Raw genomic sequence first — 21,718 nt, forward strand, 5'->3', positions numbered from 1 at the left:
CAAGCACACGTTGGTCTCCATGTTGGAGATGAGATGATGGTCCTGACCACTGAAAAGAGGAATAATTCTCCTTCACATGATCATTCTGTCTTTATTTAACTTTATCTGATGTTATTTTGACAGGAGTGTGAATCCTCTTTTTGCTTCGTAAATGACGGCAGAATGATTGATGATGAGAGTTTCCTTCAGAGCGTTTCAGCATGAACTTCACGCTCTATATGATTGACATATTTATATGATATTGGTGCTCGAGTGGAGATGTTGGGGAATATTTCCTCAAGAACTTGTCCTCTGGTATTTGACATTGTTTTCATTTTCACATTGTCTTATACTGATTATGATGATAATGTGGTTTGTTTTTGTTTGTTTGTCAAGTACATTTTAGCAATAAATGCCTTTGATTTAAAAGCAGGGTTCAAGGAGTTATTCTTATAGACATCACATCATCATTGTGATTATGATGTGCACCTTTAACTCTTTCCCTGCCAGCGTTTTTGATATTTTTCACAAAACATTCATGGCATTCTGTTTTTATCAAAATTTGAATGTGGGTAAATTTAATTTTAAAAAGCAACATTTTGAACAAGTTGAGATCACGTTTTTTTTTTTAATCAAAGACATAAGCAATGCTTCTATGGCTTGTTTCTGCTTCTTTGTCTGTTTTAATCCGGAGATTCTAGCTTTTTACTGCCACAGAATAAAACATTTTAAAAGATAATTGCGACTTTATCACACAATTCTGACTTTATAACACACAACTGTGACTTTATCACGCAATTCTGACTTTATAACACACAATTGCGACTTTATATATGCAAATTCTGACTTTATAACTCACTATTGCGTCTTTATAGCACACAATTCGGACTTTATAACACAGTTCTGACTTTATAGCACACAATTCTGACTTTATAACACCAATTGCGAATTTATAGCTGGCAGTACTGACTATAACACGCCATTGCGACTTTATATCTCACAATTCTGACTTTATATCACACAATTCTGACTGTATATTACACAATTGCAACTATCATGCAATTCTGACTTTATAACACACAATTGCGACTTAATATCAAGCAATTATAACTGTATAGCATATAATTGCGACTTTATATCCCACAATTCTAACTGTATAACACACCATTTTGACTTTATATCACACAATTGTGATAATTGTGAGATAAAAAGTCGCTTTTTAATTTTGTATCCTGTGGCAGAAACAAGCTTCCATTAGATTCTGCACTCTTTCAGAAGATGTGTAATAGCGCCCCCTGCCGTATAACAGGGAAAACACGGATTGCCGTAAAAGTCCGTCAATGGCAAGGGAAAAGTTAAATGAATCACAGGGAACAATTATCCAGTCACAGCAGAAGGAATACATTCCACTCATCATTGTAAACACTGATTGGATTAATTACGGTTTGACTAATTACTACTTGGCCTAGTGTTGTTTCTGTGGAGCTCATGTTTGTCCATCTGCAGAGAAGCAGCTGTTTCATTAAGCATGTTATGTTTGCATAAACTCATTTATGTCAATCTGAATGAATGATATCGCTAGCTGCGTTTACATGAGAACCATTTATTTGATTTAATTCAGAATAATTCCAATTTGTGATTAATTATTAGTATCTAAGAGTATCTCTGGAATATGCATTAAGGTTTAAGCATTTAAACTGTCACATGTTGAATGCAAAGTTAGGAAACACGAATCTGAAACTGAAGTTACCTTCATTTCAAACGTATTGATCAATGTGCACTTGTTCTTTTCCACACTCTGAGTTTGTGTGTCTCATCGACAATAAACTCAAGCTCTTCAGCACCATCCAGCGCATTTACATTTAAATGTTATTAATAGTGTATAATTTCACGCGCTTCCGTGTCAAAGCATAAGTTATTAGATCTGTTGAAGATGCGGTTTCTGTTCATGTGTGCTAATACATTTTATATATGAAAAAAAATAATACCACCATGCCCAGAATAAAGAGTGAACTATGTATGGTCACCGAATATACATACAGTTAGGGTGATTTTAAATATCACTTGATATAAGATTTTGGCCACATTGCGCATCTCTATTCACTCTCTCATTCATGTCCACAAACCTCCTGCATTTCGTTTGGTCACCACGAGGTGTCACTGTGGCTTCAAAGGTTCAGCACTGCAACTCTGAGCTCGATTGGTGATGTCTGAGGTAAAACACGCCCCCCTCATTAGCATACGGACAAATAAATGTGAAAATAAATAAATGTGGAAATTAATAAATTTAGACATAATACATATACATAATGTGGAAATATATACAAGTGGAAATAAACGTATAAATAAAAAAATTTGAAAACAAATACAATCATACATAAGGGAATAAAAGTATAAAGACACATTTGTTTTTACATTTCTCTGTATATTTATTTTTGTATTTGGTTTTTTGGTTTTCTTTGTATATTTATGTATTTATTTATTAATTATTTTGGCAGCTTTGGAATTCCATACATTTCAGGGCTACATCACCCTTTACAATCCAATCGAAATTTAATTTGGATCGATTGAGGTGGTTACGTGCTTTTCAATCGGATTATTAACTGACTATTTAAAATCACGTGTAGTCTGATTCACAAACAAATACGAAGTGTTATTGAAGCCACGTGAAGCTTAAACATGTCAGTGAACTTTTAAGGAACTGGAATTAAAGGTGCAGTAAGTGGTTTCTGAGAAACGCTGTTGATATTTGAAATCACAACAAACACACCCCTTCCCAAAAGGGCCACGCCCCTATCTTGACAGCTCCGCCCCCAAATTCGCAAACACACTAATGTAACATGCATCAACAACCCCCTCCTCCTCCCCCATAATGTGTGGACACGCCCCTTACAGCTGATTGGCTACAAGTTTTAGCACTCGGATCCACTTTTAACAACGTTTCTCAGAAATTTCTTACTGCACCTTTAATTACAATTCACTGAAATGTTTAATCTCCACATGGCTTCAATAACACTTTGTTTGTGAATCAGACAAGTGGATTAGGATTGAAAACCAGAATAGTTCTGATTCTAGTTCTAGAACCGAACACGGTGTTTGACGATGATGCTGAAAACTCAATTTACCTCATTTACAATGTTTAGATTGATTAGGCTTTTCCCCTTAACATCAATAGAGCAAATGTGAATAAGTCAGACCGGTTCTGCTCAGTTCTTTCATCAAGTACTGTATGAACAATTGAACATCCATTAGAGATGAGCGGTTGGCGGTTATAGCCGCGGACTCCGCGGATGACGTGACGAAAAAAAATATTTTACTTAAATTTGGGCGGGTGGCGGGCGGTTTCTAGTCTCGTGGCTGTCATGAGCAGCGCCTTGTATCAGCGGATGGCGGGCGGGAAAATTTGTCAAAAATGTTGGTGCGGATGGATGGCGGACGGATGATGAGTCTTGTGATGCGGTTGCGGATGAAATAATAGCCCATCCGCGCATCTCTAACATCCATGGCAAGACTTTCACTCCAATAAAACAAAAACAAAAAGTGTTAAGCCACGTGAAGCTTAAAGTGTAAATTGCAGGTTAAATTTTTCACGAAGATAATGCAATGTGCTTATTAAACATAAAGATAAGAACCGCCCACCATTGTTTTTTATGTTTTTTATACCAAAATGCCGAACATAATATGAAAAGTTGGTATGTTTTACAGTGGTTTTAAGCACGCCCCCTCCCTTCCACTAGGCTGGGCGTGACGTCATAACAGGGACTCCAAGCCTAGAGTTACCGTTAGTCTAACGGCAAGTCACAAAAATTGTGAACTATTGTGTTTGTGCGGGATGTACAAATACTTCTAATACGGGAGAGAGGCTCCACAAGTTCCCCAAGGACAAACGGCTGATTCGTGCCTGGGTGAAGTTTGTGGCTACGAAGCGAGCTGATTTTAGTAGAAACGTTTTTTAGATTCAGAAGTGATTAATTAAATTACTGAATTGTAAACATACTCGTGTGTGCTGGCTTCAAGAGGACCGTGATCCTGCCTGAAATGAGAGTAAGCTATGCGCAAAACAAACGGGTTCAGGCAGCATGCGTCAAAACCAGGATGTTGCGTCAGATTTGCCGGTCGCGGGTCGAGCTGCTCCACTAAACTCCAAAACGCGTTCACCTCACGACAGCACATACTCTCCACTGCTGATTCCATTGGGTGGCATAGCCCACACAAACACCTGTCAAACACAGCGATAGGGACATCGATCTATTTTTTTCTTTCTGACAATGAGCATTGTTAATTAGTTGCGTTTTAGCACAGGCAATATAGCGTTCTGTCAACAGATGCCAGCAAAAGCGCCATTGTGCCTGTGCAGTGTGTGCATCTCTACAGCTCTGATTAGGACCACTAACACCATGTAAGTAAATAATGTCTTCAGTTGTAAGTCCCTTCTTGCTATTCTACATGACGGCAAGATTTTGAAAAGACTTTAGCTTGTTTCCTAATGTTATCCGGGCTAGCACCAGGCTAACCTAGGCTAGCTCTAGCTACTCACCAGGAAACCTGGCCAACCCTCCACTAATTTTCCTCACACCAAGCATTAATAACTCTTTGAGAGCCATGATTTCTGACAATTTCCTCCCCTCTCTCACGCCTGACTGGTTCAAAATTGTAGCGCTGTGGTCCATCAAGAATTTGATGGTTCCCCACCTCTTCAGTCTCCCAGTCGTTCTACATAGTCAAACCGCAAACAGTAGGAACCTAGCAGAGTACGGGTTGCTACTCCCTGTTATGACGTCATCACCCAGTTACGGTAAAAAACATGCTACCTTTGAAGAAACCCCAATAAATGTTATTTTAACGCATTTTAAGACAGACATTTTTAAATATACATATATTGAGCACTTTAATTAACACATTAATTGATTGTGGTGGTTAACCTGCAATTTACACTTTAAGTGATTTTTTAAGGAACTGGAATTAAAGGTGCAGTAAGAGATTTCTGAGAAACGCTGTTGATATTTGAAATCACAACAAACACACCCCTTCCCAAAATGACCACGCCCCTATCTTGATAGCCCCGCCCCCAAATTCACAACTGCACTATGCAACACAGGCATCAACACCCACCCCTTCCCCTCCCTAATGTGTGGACACGCCCCTTACAGCTGATTGGGTACATGGGAGTTTTAGCACTCGGTCCGATCCAATTTCAACGTTTCTCTGAAATTGCTTACTGCACCTTTAAGTGGATTGGAATTGAAAACCAGAATAGTTTGGATCCTAGTCCTTGAACTTGATCAAATCTCACAGAAAGATCTCTGCAGAAGTTCTGCACATCATTAAATATTGTGGCTATTTACCACATTTATAATGTTTATATTGATTAGGCTTTTCCCCTTAACATCAATAGAGCAAATGTGAATGAGTCAGACCGGCTCTTTCATCAAGTACCGTACAGTATGAACAGATGAACATCCATGGCAAGACTTTCGCTCTAATCAAATCATGACCTGTCTGTTTCTTCCTGCTCTCCATGATTTCCGCACGCTCACTCCTGGAAGTGCCACATCTCTTGTCCCGAGTCTTGTAATTGGAAATTTCAAATCTCCCTCAGCAAGCTGAAGTAACAAACCAATTTCCCTGCTGAACGCGGAGAAGAGTCGCTCAAGACCACCGTCGACAGCTGACTATCTAAATGCAAATGTAGATGATTATTTCAAGAGCCCAGGCACCAAATGAGGTTATTCCCTTCACTACGGGCCACGTCACACTTAAAATTGGCTTGTTTGAAATTCCCCTCAAGACACGGAAGTGACTACAATCCCGGGAAAAAATTCTGTGACAGCGCCGATAACGTCAGTCTGAGTTTATGTCCGAGACAAGCAATGAGTGAAACTATATATTTACACTGCCGTTCAAAAGTTTAGGGTCTGTAAGATTTTTAATGTTTTTAAAAGAAGTCTCTTTGTCACGACGCACACACAAAAGGTTAGGTCCAAGTGCAGTAACTTAGTTTATTGGGGTAATCCAAAACCGTAGTCAGCCAGGCAATGGTTCAAAATCCATACAAAGCAGTCCAAAACAAGAAAAAAAAAAACAGGAACAGTACTCCGAAGTGCAATGACATTAAACAAGGACTCGACGACAATCACAAAAACAAACAGGGTATATATACACAGATACTAACAAGGTGACGGGAAACAGCTGTGTGCAATAATCAATGAGTGACAAACAGGATGATGGGAAATGTAGTCTGAGTGAAGGACACCGTGGTGGAAGAGGACCTCTAGTGGATACCCAGGGAAACACAAACCAGACACTGTGACACTCTTCTGCTCACCAAGGCTGCATTTATTTGATTAAAAATACAAAACAAACCCAGTAATATTGTGAAATATTATTTCAATGTAAAGCAGCTGTTTTCTATGTGAATGTATAGAAAAGTGTAATTTATTCCTGTGGTCAAAGCTGAATTTTCAGCATCATTACTCCAGTCTTCAGTGTCACATGATGCTTCAGAAATCACTATAATATGATGATTTGATGCTCAAGACACATTTATGATTATTATCAGTGTTGAAAACAGTTATTTACATTTTTATTTCAGGATTCTCTGATGAATAGAAAGTTCAAAAGAACAGCATTTCTCTGAAATAGAATCTTCTGTAACATTAAACACAGTTTCAAAAGTTTGGGGTCAGTAAGAATTTTTATTGTATTTTTGGGGGAAATAAATAAAATTAATCAATACTTTTATTCATCAAGGAGGAATTAAATTGATCAAAAGTGACAGTAAAGACATTTATAATGTTACAAAAGATTCTATTTCAAATAAATGCTGTTGTTTTTTTTATGTGTTGTTGTTAGCATCAAATCATCATATTAGAATGATTTCTGAAGGATCACATTCACATAGAAAACAGCTGTTTTACATTGAAATAATATTTCATAATATTACTGGGTTTGTTTTAAATTTTTTATATATTTTTTTAAATCTTACCGACCCCAAACTTTTGAACGGCAGTGTATATAAATTTTTTATATTTAACTCTTTCCCCACCAGAATTTTTTTGAGGGCCCCACCCCAGACAGCAACATAGTGTCGGCCCAGATCCGGCCCACATCCGGAATCCACGTGTACCAGATGTGGGTTGGATCTGGGCCGACACTATGTTGCGGACTGGGACAATATTTTGTTGTATGAATATCTGAACATACAGTATATCAAAAGAAAGAACAGACCCTCTGCTTTTAAATGCATACATGCTTCATGCATTCTGTTTTATCAACACTCAGACATACTTTTGTCAAATACTGTTATTCACCTGATATATAGTAAGGAACTGTGCGATTTCAGATGCAGATCAAGTTTTGTCTTGCTAGCTTGTGTGGAAACATTGAAACCATATCTGTAAATAATTTCTTAATTTTATTACCCTGTCTTGTTGAGAACTGCAATTTTACACACCGGAGATGCAGACGTACAATATTTGCATCATGATTTTAGCTTTAAAGCTGCAGTAGGGAGTTTTGAGAAAATGTTGACTTAGCCTGAAAATTTGAAGAAGCACAACTTACAGGTCCAACCCCCTTGCTTTCTGCTGCACTACAGCTCCTCCCTCACAGCTCCTCCCCCACAGCTCCTCCCTCCACAGCTCCTCCCCCACAGCTCCTCCCTCCACAGCTCCTCCCCCACAGCTCCTCCCCCACAGCTCCTCCCTCCACAGCTCCTCCCCCACAGCTCCTCCCCCACAGCTCCTCCCTCCACAGCTCCTCCCCCACAGCTCCTCCCTCACAGCTCCTCCCTCCACAGCTCCTCCCCCACAGCTCCTCCCTCCACAGCTCCTCCCCCACAGCTCCTCCCCCACAGCTCCTCCCTCCACAGCTCCTCCCCCACAGCTCCTCCCTCCACAGCTCCTCCCCCACAGCTCCTCCCTCCACAGCTCCTCCCCCACAGCTCCTCCCTCCACAGCTCCTCCCTCCACAGCTCCTCCCCCACAGATCCTCCCCCACAGCTCCTCCCTCCACAGCTCCTCCCCCACAGCTCCTCCCTCCACAGCTCCTCCCTCCACAGCTCCTCCTCCACAGCTCCTCCCTCCACAGCTCCTCCCCCACAGCTCCTCCCCCACAGCTCCTCCCTCCACAGCTCCTCCCTCCACAGCTCCTCCCCCACAGCTCCTCCCCCACAGCTCCTCCCTCCACAGCTCCTCCCTCCACAGCTCCTCCTCCACAGCTCCTCCCCCACAGCTCCTCCCTCCACAGCTCCTCCCTCCACAGCTCCTCCCCCACAGCTCCTCCCCCACAGCTCCTCCCCCACAGCTCCTCCTCCACAGCTCCTCCCTCCACAGCTCCTCCCTCCACAGCTCCTCCTCCACAGCTCCTCCCCCACAGCTCCTCCCTCCACAGCTCCTCCCCCAGAGCTCCTCCCCCACAGCTCCTCCCTCCACAGCTCCTCCCCCACAGCTCCTCCCCCACAGCTCCTCCCTCCACAGCTCCTCCCTCCACAGCTCCTCCCTCCACAGCTCCTCCCCCACAGCGGAGCCTGCCGTGAACGCACAGGCTAGTAAGCAGGACCACCGATGACAGCGGATTATAAACAGTTATGGAACATTCACTAATAGGGACGAAACATCAACAATATGCTTTACATTGACTATGGCCTGCCCATACTTTGTCTACAAACTTGGTCCTCAAATCATTATGTATTTTGCAATACATGTAACTTTATAAGGTTGCACTCTTTCTTTAAGTTATAAATAGATACTAAGATAACGTTAAAGGATTAGTTCACTTTTAAAAAAAACTTTTGCTGATAATTTACTCACACCCATGTCATCCAAGATGTCCATGTCTTTCTTTCTTCAGTCGAAAAGAAATTAAGGTTTTTGATGAAAACATTCCAGGCTTTTTCTCCATATAATGGACTTCAATAGGACACAAACGTTTCAAGGACCAAATGACAGTTTCAGTGCAGCTTCAAATGGCTTTAAACGATACCAGACGATGAATAAGGGTCTTATCTAGTGAAACGATCGGTCATTTCAAAATTAAATAAAAAACTTTAAGTTTTATAAGCACAAATGCTCGCCTTGCTCTGTTCTGTGATGCACGTTCGTGATCCTGTTCGAACTCGTTCATCCAAATGAACAAATCTTTTTTCGAGTCATTTCGTTCCTTGAATGAACGAAATGACTCGAAAAAAGATTTGTTCATTTGGATGAACGAGTTCAAAAAGGAGAGTCACGTACGACGGTACGCGCTCGTGCTGTGCAAGAGAGGGGTGATCAGCGCGTACACGAGCGTGATTGACACTGCTAAGACATTCCTCCTGGCTCTGATTGGTTGTTTCTGACCGGGAGCGGTGTATTTCTGCAAATGGCAGTAGGACCACAGGGAGGAGCCAGAGGAGCTTGATTTTTTTCACAGATTATCTGTCTCATATTCTACTTTCAGGACATAATTACAGTTTTAACAAATATTTGTTTACAAAAGCTACCTACTGGAGCTTTAACCCTCTGGTGCAAAAATGACAGAACTTAATTATATTTATGCAGTAGTTATAACCCATTTATAAGTTTTTTGAACATAGACCTGAAATTAAAATTTCCAACTTAAACTCTCATAAATCTTGAATACTTTGGATCACAGGCTGAAGACTCTTTTTAAAGTAAAAAAACGTTCAAAAAAGTGAACTTTAAAATTATAGAATTTAACATTTATTGTTATTCTTATTCAAAACAAGTTTTGTTCCAAATGTGAGGTTGATCTCAAAAAATGAGATATCAACGTCAAAAAAAGCTTTCAGTAAGATTTTGTTTGGGCGCAGTACCAAACGCTTCCACTAGATGAAATTCGCTTCCCATTCATTTCCAATGCGCTCATTTTTGACTATTCTTCTCAGGACCATTAAACGAATCATGTCCATAATTTTTTGTGTACACATAGCAAGTGTTCACCTTTACCAAGTTTTGTACAATTCCGGTGAAAAAAAAAAAAATCTTACATTTTTTTCGTCAAAAATACCCGAAGAGCATCAGAGGGTAAAATAAGCAGGCATGGGTCAATATGATTGTCTGTGATGATGTAGATTGTGAACTGAACTTGTACTGAAGCCAGAACAAAACACAAGAATTTGCAGAAAAATACAAGTTTATTTGGTTAAAACATCACCCAAAAATAACACTGTTTAAATACATGTAACATACGAGTATAAAATGTGGAAAATAAATGCAAGAAGGTAAACATTTGTGGTAAATTTACTAAAGTATTTCTGATTTAATGTTTTTAGCCCTCCTCAACCATAAAAAACACAAGTCAAGTAAATGCTTACCAGTAAAAAATAGTAGATTAACATTTGTTCAAAACGAGCATATAAACCATCTAAATTGTGCACATAAGAAATTATTTCCATTTTTGTAGGCACAAAAAGTGAAGTTGTGATGTGTGCTGTAAGAATACCTGTGATACAGTACCGTCAATACGATATGCTGGTTGGTGTGTCAGTATTTCCATCTGCTACATCACTAGCATACAACTGGAATCAATGTACATTTATAAAATGGTAAAACACTGATGTGCGTAAACGTGGCGTTTATGATGGTCTTCACATGAATCCAGAGCTGAAGAAAGAAGAACATGAGAATGTAATGTTCTCTGCATTCCAGAGATTCCACAAACACGATGACATCATCCACACAATGATTTACAGCAAGAACATTCCAAAAGCACTTTCACTACGTGACAGCAGATCAACTCAAAAGTGTCCGATACCATACTTTTTCCAATACCAATTTTATGAACAGATAATGTTATAGCGGATGATGTAACATTAATGTGAAGAGGGGAAAAACAAGAACGCTAAACTGTTAATGCAGCCGACCTTAAGGCGAAGCACACTTTACAAGATATCTATTTTAATGTGAGTTAATTCCGTTTAAATTTGTCTGGATTCCGTTTTTTTTCTTCCTGTTTTAATTTTTCTAGATGGTTAAATGATATTTAATTCTCAAAAAGTATGTGTAATTAATTTAACAGCAATTTATTAACAGTTTAATTTGTATTTTTTGTTGTTGTTGTATTTTTATTAAACACGTAGGCTCACTATTGGCCGACGCTGGTCATGTGTGTGATGCGTGTGACGTACGACACAGAAGCGCTGCGCTGTTACACTAGTGAACTGACTCGAGGCCCACAGAGTAGAGGTCTTCACAGTGCACCCGAGACCCGTCGACCCGGGACCCGTACGGGTTCGGGTCTATATTTTAAATGATCAGCCGGGTCGGGTCCGAATCTATTACTTCGGGTCCCGGGTCTGTTTAACATGTGTAATACATTGATAATATTCAAATCAGCAACAAAATCTGAGGTGACCTGTCACATAAATGTTTTCTATGAAGCTCAAATTGCGTTAAAAAACATATTTTAGGTTGATCCATCCAGCTAGCGCGCATGTGCAGTCTCAAGCGCGTGTCATGTTTCTATGGCAACCAGAGCTTACGCCAAACCGCGCTTTACATTTTCTCCCATTTTTATAATAATATAAATGAACCGTCTTGTTTAATCTTAAAGTTTTGGTGGTCAGATTCAAACTCAATGCAGAGCACAGATATGATGGCAAATAAATAACGTCAGCGGCCATGGCACTGAACGAGCAATCGTTATTATAGTTCAAAAGGGCAAACAGTTAAAGTTATTATGCGAGTTAACTCGAGTCAGAATGTACATGTGCAAAGTTGCATTTGTCATCCATCACTGTGACATCAAATGGACTTTTAAAGCTGAAATAATGAGTGGATTAAGCTTGGAATAACGAGAGAAATAACATGGATAGAACTTTCTTGTCGGTGGATTGTAATGCATCACAGTCAGTCAGGTAACGTTACAAGGAAGTGAGACGACGGCTACTAAAATTAGGTAAGACAAAAAGTTTAATTTTTCGCAACTTGTGTGAAATAATATGTGACAATCGGGTCCAGTCGGGTTTGTGTCTTCCCGCCGGGTTCGGGTCCAGTTTTCAAATAATATACGGGTCCGGGTCGGGTCCGGGCAGTACATTTATGGCATTTCTCGGATCTGCACGGGGTCCGGGTCAAATTTTTGAAATAATAGACGGGTCCGGGTCGGTTCGGTGTAGCACATTACGGGTCTCTTCCAGTTCGGGCATTAATTTTTGGACCTGTGAAGACCTCTACCACAGAGGAAATAAATAGTTGAAATAAAGTCGTTATTTTTGTTTGTTTTTGCGCACAAAAAGTATTCTCGTCGCTTGATAAACTTAAGATCGAGCCACTGTAGTCACTTGGACTATTTTAACGATGTCTTTAATAACTTTTCGGGGAACAAGTTTCAATCCCTTAGAAGCCTATGGAGGAGTGATCCAGCTCTCAGATTTAATCACAAATATCTTAATTCGTGTTCTGAAGATGAACGAAGGTCTTACGGGGTTGAACAACATGAGGGAGAGTAAATACTGACAGAGTTTACATTTTTGGGTGAACTATCCCTTTAATGTTAGAGGAAAAAGGGTAATGTATTGTCTCCTATGCTCACAAGAGGGTGCATTGAAATGATATTCACTTTTTAAAGTGCATTAACTTTTGAAACAATTGTTCTTAAATAAAATATATATTTTTTAATGTGCAGCATGCAAAGAAAATTAGGTTACAACAGTGCATAAAAGCTGTGTAAGTGCATCCGTAACCTGAGAAAACACGCTTCATGTAGTAAATAACTACATGAACACTAAATAGCTGTCATTCAGAAACAATCCAGTTCTACTCACTACATCTACATATTCTTCAAAAACACCAGAGGCTGTTTAGTGCTGATGAAAACACACGCTCAGCTCTGACCGATGTGCAGATTTGGTCAAGTATGTCGTTGCATGATGTACTATATAATATATGCGCTGTATACTGGATAAGCTAACAAAAACAAACAGCTTCAGTTACGTCATCATCATCATGTCTCTCGCGCCTCTTGACACTAAATTTGAATGCACGTTTTTTTGCATTCGAATGTGCAGGTTTTTTTTTTTTTTTTCGACAGCCCTACAAACCTTTACAAGCTTTTTTTAATTATATTTTTAATTCTAAAAAAGGTAAATTGAATAAATAAAAATAAACAAATAAAACAAAATGGTACAAATAAAGTGCAGCACATGCAATGATTGTGGTAACTTTAACCATTGAAAGTATCCTATGATTTTAATCGCTTTTCAAACTGTTTTTTTTCTCTCCCATGAATATATGATTGTCTTTTAGAAAAGCTGTATCATATACTTGGATATTTATGTGAGCAATATCACGCTCATAGCCAAGCAAAATGCCTCTATATTTATATCAGATGAACTGCAGCGTTAATTTTGTATGAAAATATTGTTTTATCAATAAAATTAAAAATAAATTTCAATAATTCAAGCACTTTTTTAATAATAATTCAAGTACTTCTTCATAAAAATGTCAGTTTTCAAGGGTTTTCCAGGACTTCAATTTCCAAAAGCACTTTAAGCACCTCGTACGAACCCTGTTATAAGGTGACTTTCTTGTTTTTCCTTTAACTGTAATTGGGTCTAAATAAGTCAGACTTCTTCCCACTTCGTTTCGAGCAATGGATTGATTTATTTTGTTAAAAAAATCAAATGCTTCTTATTGCCTTTGTTATATGTCACTATATTTCTTGAAAAAAGAAAAGAAAAAGAAAAACGTATAGGTCAAACCTGCTTCTGTAACTGCATGCAGCGCTCTCTGGGTTCTACTCACTTCTTGCGGTCTTTGTCCTTCTTGTTGTTGGTGCTGGCGTTGAAGGCCTGGGCCTGCAGGAGCTCGGTGGCAGCTCTGCGTTTGCTGAAGGCGCTCATCTCCTCGTCCAGACTCCTGCGCTTCTCCTCCAGCTTGCTCTTCTCATCCGCATGCAGTCGCTTCAGCTGCTCGAACTTCCCCTGCAACTGCACGACCACAGCGTTAGCGGCTGAGCCAGCGATCAACTAGCAAATGCCATGTTCAAGTTCAAGTGGTTTTTTATTGTCGTTCAAGCACAGTACACTGCGAAACGAGACAACGTTCCTCCGGGACCATGATGCTACATAAAAACAACATAGGACAATCACAGAACCACATGAGACTACACAAACTAGATAAACAATTATCTCGTGTGCAAAAAGTACGGGACAGTACAATACAATAAGACATGTCAGACATGTTATGGTGAACTCGGGCTTGCGAGGAAAAACGTAACGCTTCTCGTTGTTGAAAACAGATTTATAAACTGTTCTCATTACGAATTCTGATGGTTGCCGTATTAGGGATGCACTGAAATGCAGTGTTGTGCCTGAACTCGTTCATATTTTGGGCGAACGTGAACTGAACGAACTGTATTACTGCCTGATGAACGTTACTGTGAACTCGTTCATTCTGGTGTCTGTAAACGGCAAGCTCTCTCAGTTTAACTTCGTTCGATAGAGTGCCAGATTTCTATTTAGCGAAAACCCGGATAAAACACACCGTAAACAGGTCTTAATATGTAGCGGAAAAACACCCAATCTGGCAACACCAGCACCAGCGTCGCACCGCCGCACGCGTCATCAACACATAAAGCATCAAGGAGGATCGTATGATCATTTAAACGAGTTTTATGACGAGGTCGGGGAGGATGGGAAAAATCTTTGCCCACCGATAAAATAATTGCTGTCTGTAGGTCTATATGGGCTGTGGCAATAATTTTAAAAACTAATAGCTCGCAGCAACATATGGAAAAAAAGAACTATGAACTAGTTCAAAATTTTGAAGTATGAACTATGAACTGAACTAGTTCATTTTAAAATTTGTGAACTGAACTTTGAAGTAGTTCAAGTTGAAAGTGAACTTTCCCAACACTGCTGAAGTGAAAATTCTTGGGCTAATACCGTTTTTTTGCGTTTTTCATCGACGATCACAGGTTTATCTGATTGGTTACAAGGTAGTTTGTGACGTCAGAAACACCACCGATTTCAAAGCGTGTTTTTGAGACTGTCTTTGATGCACTGCAGTTTTAAGGAGAAAATACTCAGTAATGCTGTCGACTTATGAATTTACACATGGTTTGACTTAAAGCATAAGTAGAAGTATTGTTAATTCTTAGTTAGTTAGCTAAAGTTGTTAACTAATGCAACCTTATTGTAAAGTGTTACCAGTATCTTAATCCTGGTATGTAAAAGTTAGCGTAATGCACATTTACAGGTTTTATCTGCAGTTAAAAACTAAAGTATATAACTATTTTCTGTCAACAAACTACATTCTAAACTTGATTTTCACCACAGGGGCACTTTAACAATAATAACCGTGATTGCGTGGCATCAGTCATGAATGTCGTACCTCTCTCTCTGCGTCTTTCAGCTCGGCCTCTTTCTCTTTCACTCTCTGGACGAACGTCTGTCGCATTTCTTCCTCTCGTCTCTGCAACTCGCCCAGAAACTCCTGCCGCTTCGCCTCGTACGTCTGCTGAAGACTGATGTGGAAACACAACTTCAATACTAAGTGCTTCATTCACAGAATATCACTGATTAGATTTCAGTGAACCATCACAATTCAAATGCATCTCAATGATCTGTTGTTGTTAATCACATAAAGCTGTAATAAAATAAGTCAGTAGAAACTGAATCAGCAGGTCTGATACACCCGTGTTCATTCAGTCGCGTCAGAGAAACATTAAACTGTGTTGTTGTCAACTCGACTTAAGTTTTGAAACCAGCACGAATGAAATTAATGCCGTCTGTTCATGCAGAACAAACTTGTACAATCTCTAAACAAGTCATGCATCTCAGACTCTTAATATACTAATATATATCAATACATTTGAATTAGAGGTTGGTCGATATTAATTTGCTGATAGGATAATGTCAAGTCAGCTTTATTTCTATAGCACTTTATACAATTGAAATAGTTTCAAAGCAGCTTCAGAGTGATAAACAGGAAAGTAACAGAACTAATGATGCAAAATGCATCAAATATGAGAAATTCAATTCATGCTGTAAAGCGGCTCTAAAAAAGACGTGTCGTTATTCAGCTCAGGTTTGTTTAATTAAAGGCGATGCAAAGAATATTGTGCTGATATTTTTAATTATAAACAAGCTTAGAATACACACGGACTCTTATTTTGAAATATCTATGCTGACTACTTTAGCTCCTCATTTCCTTGGCATTAATGCGCATTATTCATTGATTATTAATTACTCTGAGTCTGTAGAAAGTGCAACTCTGCGTTTTGACTTAAAACATGCAGCGTTTACATTTATTTTGATAAATCACCACCTTTTGCATTTACATTTATTCAATTAGCAGCTTTTATCCAGAGTGACTTACAAATGTAATTAATCTAAAACAAATTCCAGTTTTTCCATCCCCAAATTTGAGATCTCTTAAATGGCATAATAAAAGTCTTTAAAATCCTAAAAATAAAAAATAAGATATTTTGGCCAAACAAAATAAAAATAAAAATCCTGTTTTTCTGTCCCCAAATTTAAGACAACTTAAAATGATCATTAAGGCTTTTGCTATGCCATTTAAGAAATTTTATGGCTGCAAATTTGACCAAACTGAATTTAAGAATTTTTAAAGGACCTGCAAGGAACCCTGTTGTTTTCTCAAACTTTAAAAACTCTCTCTTTGTGGCCTTCAAATCAATGAGGGTTGTGCTAAGAAAACCAACAGGGCCATTGGTAGAGAATCTGGTCCAAGTGTGTGTGTGTGTGTGTGTGTGTGTGTGTGTGTGTGTGTGTGTGTGTGTGTGTGTGTGTGTGTGTGTGTGTGTGTGTGTGTGTGTGTGTGTGTGAGAGGAGTCAGGGTGATTTTCTGGCTTCTGTTTTGAAAAGCCGAGAAGAAATGCGTGGAATGTCCTTGTTAACGGGGTTAAACAAACAGTTCCCATGATCCCTTCTCCAATACCGCCCTTATTAGTGGTTACAAAACAGTGGCATCTTAGTTTCTCTGTCTGTTGAAGTACTCGAGGAAGTAGTAGTGTCAATTTCGTTGATGAAAACGGTTTGTCGACAACCCTTTTTGCATGACTGACGGTACGTTTACAAGACAACAATGTACTAAAAAGTGAAAAGTTTTCCTCTGTGTTTTTGAAATTTCACGTACAGACGAAAACGATTAAAAACGCTGCATTCTGCTGCCAGGCCAGTAGATGGCGATATCACTTTGTAAAGGTACACTATGCGCCTCTAGACTGAACACATAATAAAGAGCATAAGTCCCTCCCCTTCCGGTGGACCATGTGACCTTATTTCGGAAAAATATTGTATTGTAGTCAATGGCGAGAGACAACAAATATTTGGATCCCATTTGAATTGTGCCCTGAATTACACATATGATGTTTGTCAATTTAAAAGATACATTTTAAAGTCAAGAAAGTCGCAGTTTGATGTAAAACTGTTGAGGTATAAGACTGTGAAAATACGTAATTACAAAGACTACAAACCCAAAAGGCGTGCATGTGACGTCATACCTTTTCTCTCAATGAATGAAGCTAACGTTACTGAAGCTTTTCTATAGTCTAACGTTATAATCGTAACGCTACGCCGTCATACCTGTGTGTTTTGTACCAGACTGCACACACACGAGCTTGGTGACTTACATAGTGCGAGACGAGAAATGTAGTTCACTGAGCGATTTTCACATAAAACTAAATGTTACTCTTCTGTTTTATGACAAACTGTGACTTTCTTGACTTTCATAATTATCTTTTAAATTGACGAACATCATATGTGTAATTCAGGGCACAGTTCAGACGGAATAAAAAGATAAGTCGTCTCTCGCCATTGACTACCATACATATTTTTTCCGAAATAAGGTCACATGAGGCGGAAGAGGAGAGGAGGGGCTTAGGCTCTCTATGATGTCAACACATGATGTCACCATTTTCACAAACTTAAGAAGAATTGTTTCAAAAGTGAATTCACTTTCAAAACATGTCATTTCATTTCAATAAAAGATGCGATGCTTGATTTGGTTTATATTTGCTTATTGCACTTGAGGGCGCCCTCTTGTGGGCATAGGAGACAATACATTACCTTTTTCCTATAACATTAAAGGTACAATATGTAGGATTTTTGCAGTAAAATATCGAAAAACCACTTGGCCAATGTTATATATTTTGTTTAGTTGATTACTTACAATATCCCAAATGTTTCCAACTATTTGTAAATCGTGAGAAAATTGCGATTTTAACCAAGGAAACGGGGCGTGTGAGCAGGGGTGAGGAGTCGCCAGTCAATGATGTCATATACGCGTTACCCTCGGTTTCCGCCAGGTTTGACTTCGTACTGCCATAGTAACCATGGCGACAGACGTTGACAACTGGCCGGTTATGCCTAGCAGGACGCTCACGCTGTTGTTGTTTTGTTTAAACATTATGGACCAAGGCAAGCAGACTTTGAGACAAAAAGAGGACTAAAACGAAGATCAACATCTTTCGAGATGCCGAGAGCTCCACGTCCGCGACTAACTTCGACTTGACAGAGACGCGAGTGTTGCATGTACTTTATTAGACAGGTGAGCAAATGTACATAAAACCAGTGTTGGGCAAGCTACTTAGAAAATGTAGTGAGCTAAGCTAGCAGTTACTCTACATTAAATGTAGCTTCATTACACTGAAGCTACCACACTGGGAAATGTAGCAAGCTAAGCTACAGCAATATGGCAAAAGTAGTTTACTACATCTAAAGCTACTTTTTCAAATTTAATTTTTGTATTGAACCAACTTAATTCCAAGTCAGTGCTATCTCAGTGATCAATAAAATTGTTAATCAAACATATAGGCAGGCATAATTTGTCAGTTCAATTGTTTATTCAACAACTGTTCCAAACCAATTTGGCCCAAAAAACGTGTCAGCCCAAGGATTGATACTGGTACGTGATGTCACACCATACGGAGCAGAAGGTGATGGTAATGCACCAGAAAGCTGGTTTGTAGGGCCCTATGAAATCCGTTTTATTTTTTCCCACATTCCAAATTCAGTTTTATTTTGTTTTCATTTTTCTGGACTCGCATTTTAATGGTTAAATAACATTTTAGTAATCAAAAACGTGTAATCAATTGAAATCATGAAACGTATATAATTTAACAATAATTTATTACATTTTTTTAATAAATTACATTTTAAGGGCTCTATAAAATAGTTTTTTTTAATGGTTTAAAATGTAATGACCAATTATTTAAAATGTAGTGCCTAATGATTTAAGCAAAACTTTCTTCAAAGGTTAAAATCAACCTTTTATTTTGAATGGTTGCCATGTAGCTAGACCTTTGAGTCTCTGTTTTGTTTTGTTTTTTGATATGATGTGGTTTTTCTCAAATCGAGCTAAAATGCTGCTAAAGTGACTCTCAGAGCGGCTGTGTAGATGAAGTTCATCGATCCATTACTGAAAACATCGCAAGCGTCATGGGTGCTTATGTGTGGTAAATGAATCCGCGCGTCTGAGCCATTCATTCACATGAGCCATTCATTCACTATTTTTAAATAGTCTTTAAGCGGTTTAATATTCACAGACACTAGTCTATATTGCGATTTTTTTTAAGTTTAGGCTACTTACCTTCTTTTCATCCAAGATCTGACAAATTCCGTGAAATTCCGCGTTATACAGTAAATTTTGTTTTTATGCATGGATATCGCAATTCAGTCCATGTTTTCCGTATTGCGGTAACTTAATGAAATCATATGGCCTTATGGTTGCCAACCACCGTAAAACAAGTAGAAGAAGAAGTCTCCGTCACTAACTGATACAGCATCAGTGATACTTAGCAGTTGTATTTCCGATTTGAGCTTGAGCTTTAGAAATGCTTGGGAAAATGTAACGTTAGCTTGTGTGGACGCTACCGCACTACTTGATCAAAGAAAGAGCTTCGCTACTGAAAAGCTATTTGATTCAGAAAACAGCGACGCTACCACCACGCTACTGAGAAATGTAGTTAAACTAGCAGCGTCACTACTTGTAGCGACGCTACTGTCCAACACTGCATAAAACAATGTTATTTAGTTCAACATGATGAAATGTTAGAATATGATCTGTATGTTATTCTAATGTTGATCTAGCTTAACGTACTTAGTCTCATACAGCCAACACACAACCTAACTAGCAACATTCAACACACTCAAATGCCGTTTAGTGTGATAGTGTAACTGTTAGAGCAAGTGAAACAGCGCTGCGTTACCTCAAGTTTGATTCGTCTAATAAAGTGACCTGTGTGAGTATTAATTCAGCACTTGCGTGTAGTTCGGTAGAATAAAATGTCCTTATTCTTTTATATCCGCGGGACTCGCGTTGCGTGTGGCGCTGGTATACGTCTAGCAATCGCGGCCTGCTTCACACCACAGTCATGTTAAAAACATTAATGTATTCACTCATCCAATAAAAGATCCATCAGCTTGACGACAAGATCCATAATTCAGCTTAATGTGGAATATACGTCATCAGTATACGCCTTTGTTATTGTAAGAGGTTAGCGACCCCTGGTGGCGAAAAATCCTTGCATATTGTACCTTTTAGTATTTCCTTCAGAATTCAAATATAATTCGAATTTAGCTTTTCGGACCTTTTGGCAGCCCTAGTAAGCAGTGGTTGTAATACACAGGATGTCGACTAGCTCACCTGACAGGTTTGCACTCTGGGTCGGTGTCTTTGAAGCCCATCTCCTCCAGCTTGCAGCGTCTGTAAAGCTCGTAGTGGCGCGTGTGTGTCTGTTCCCGCAGATCCTCCATGTTCACGCAGATCAACATCTCGCGCAGCTTCACGAAGTCGCAGTGGTTCTCGTTCTCCACTGGAAGACAAGCGCGCAGGCGTTACAAGAGCATCACTCGCATCAAGTCATTTTCGAAATCTCAAAATAAGAAACTAAAACAATAGCCGCGTTTCCATTACCCTTCAAATTGCGCAAATTTAAATTGCGAATTGAAAATACGCCCCAATGGAAACACCTCAATATCGCAAAAACTCCCATTTATCGCAAAAAAGTTTTTACGCTCGCATGAGGGGCTTTTTCAGGCAATTCGAGAAAGAAATATTTATCAAAACTGCAATGGAAACAGTTTTTGCGCATTTACAGTCACCTGACGTAGAAGACGTGGTGTGTTTGGACAGAATACGAGACAGAGTTCTTTATTTAATTCATAAATGACAAAAGAATTACAGGAAAACTGGATTCTAAACCTCAAAGAAATGCCACCATCAAGACCTCGAAGCAGATCTGAGGGAGAAACACCCAGAAACTCCTCATATGAGCTGCTCACAGTATAAGTGTCTTTCCTTACCATTAATGCTTGGATAACACACACGTCTCCTTCGATTAAATAATAATGGCCAGTGCAGTGGTTGCGATATACGTAAACCTACAAAAAAAAAAAAAAAAAACCTACCAACATCCGTCGCCATGATTTTTGGAATGATTATCGCGAGAGGAAAAAATTACGTTTTAGTCGCATAACATCGGTTAATGGAAACGCCGTCATTTCGCAATAGTTTTTTGTCGACATTTACACACTCAAAAAAAATCGCAAAAGTTTTGCGCAAATCTGTAATGGAAACAGGCCTACAGATATCATGATATGGGGACTTTTAATTCCAGCCCGTCCTCGTAGACTGAGATTCATGATTCAAGATTCAAAATGAATTTATGAGAAATCTACACACGCAAACAGACAAAGTGTAGTAAAATAAAGACCTAAATGTGTATTTCTGACTTTTTTTCACCACAAGTCTGAAAGAAGACATGTTATTGA

At 39.1% G+C, this 21,718-nt stretch overlaps 1 protein-coding gene across 1 annotated transcript in view; it reads right to left on the minus strand.

Moving 5' to 3' along the window:
- Positions 1–10,095: 10,095 nt before the first annotated feature.
- septin10 (septin 10) overlaps positions 10,096–21,718 on the minus strand; it is a 31,047-nt gene continuing 19,424 nt past the window's right edge. Inside the window, exons 7-10 of the mRNA XM_077216464.1 lie at positions 20,592–20,760; positions 15,315–15,447; positions 13,725–13,909; positions 10,096–10,583 (exon numbers count right to left, since the gene is read on the minus strand). Of these exons, the coding sequence (XP_077072579.1) occupies positions 10,568–10,583; positions 13,725–13,909; positions 15,315–15,447; positions 20,592–20,760 (503 nt within the window). The 3' untranslated portion in view covers positions 10,096–10,567. The remainder of the gene's footprint in view (positions 10,584–13,724; positions 13,910–15,314; positions 15,448–20,591; positions 20,761–21,718) is intronic.

Source organism: Siphateles boraxobius, unplaced genomic scaffold (assembly GCF_051911475.1).
Source record: "Siphateles boraxobius isolate OS27281-9 unplaced genomic scaffold, OSU_SipBor_1 7, whole genome shotgun sequence".
In the NCBI taxonomy this organism is placed as follows: Eukaryota; Metazoa; Chordata; class Actinopteri; order Cypriniformes; family Leuciscidae; genus Siphateles; species Siphateles boraxobius.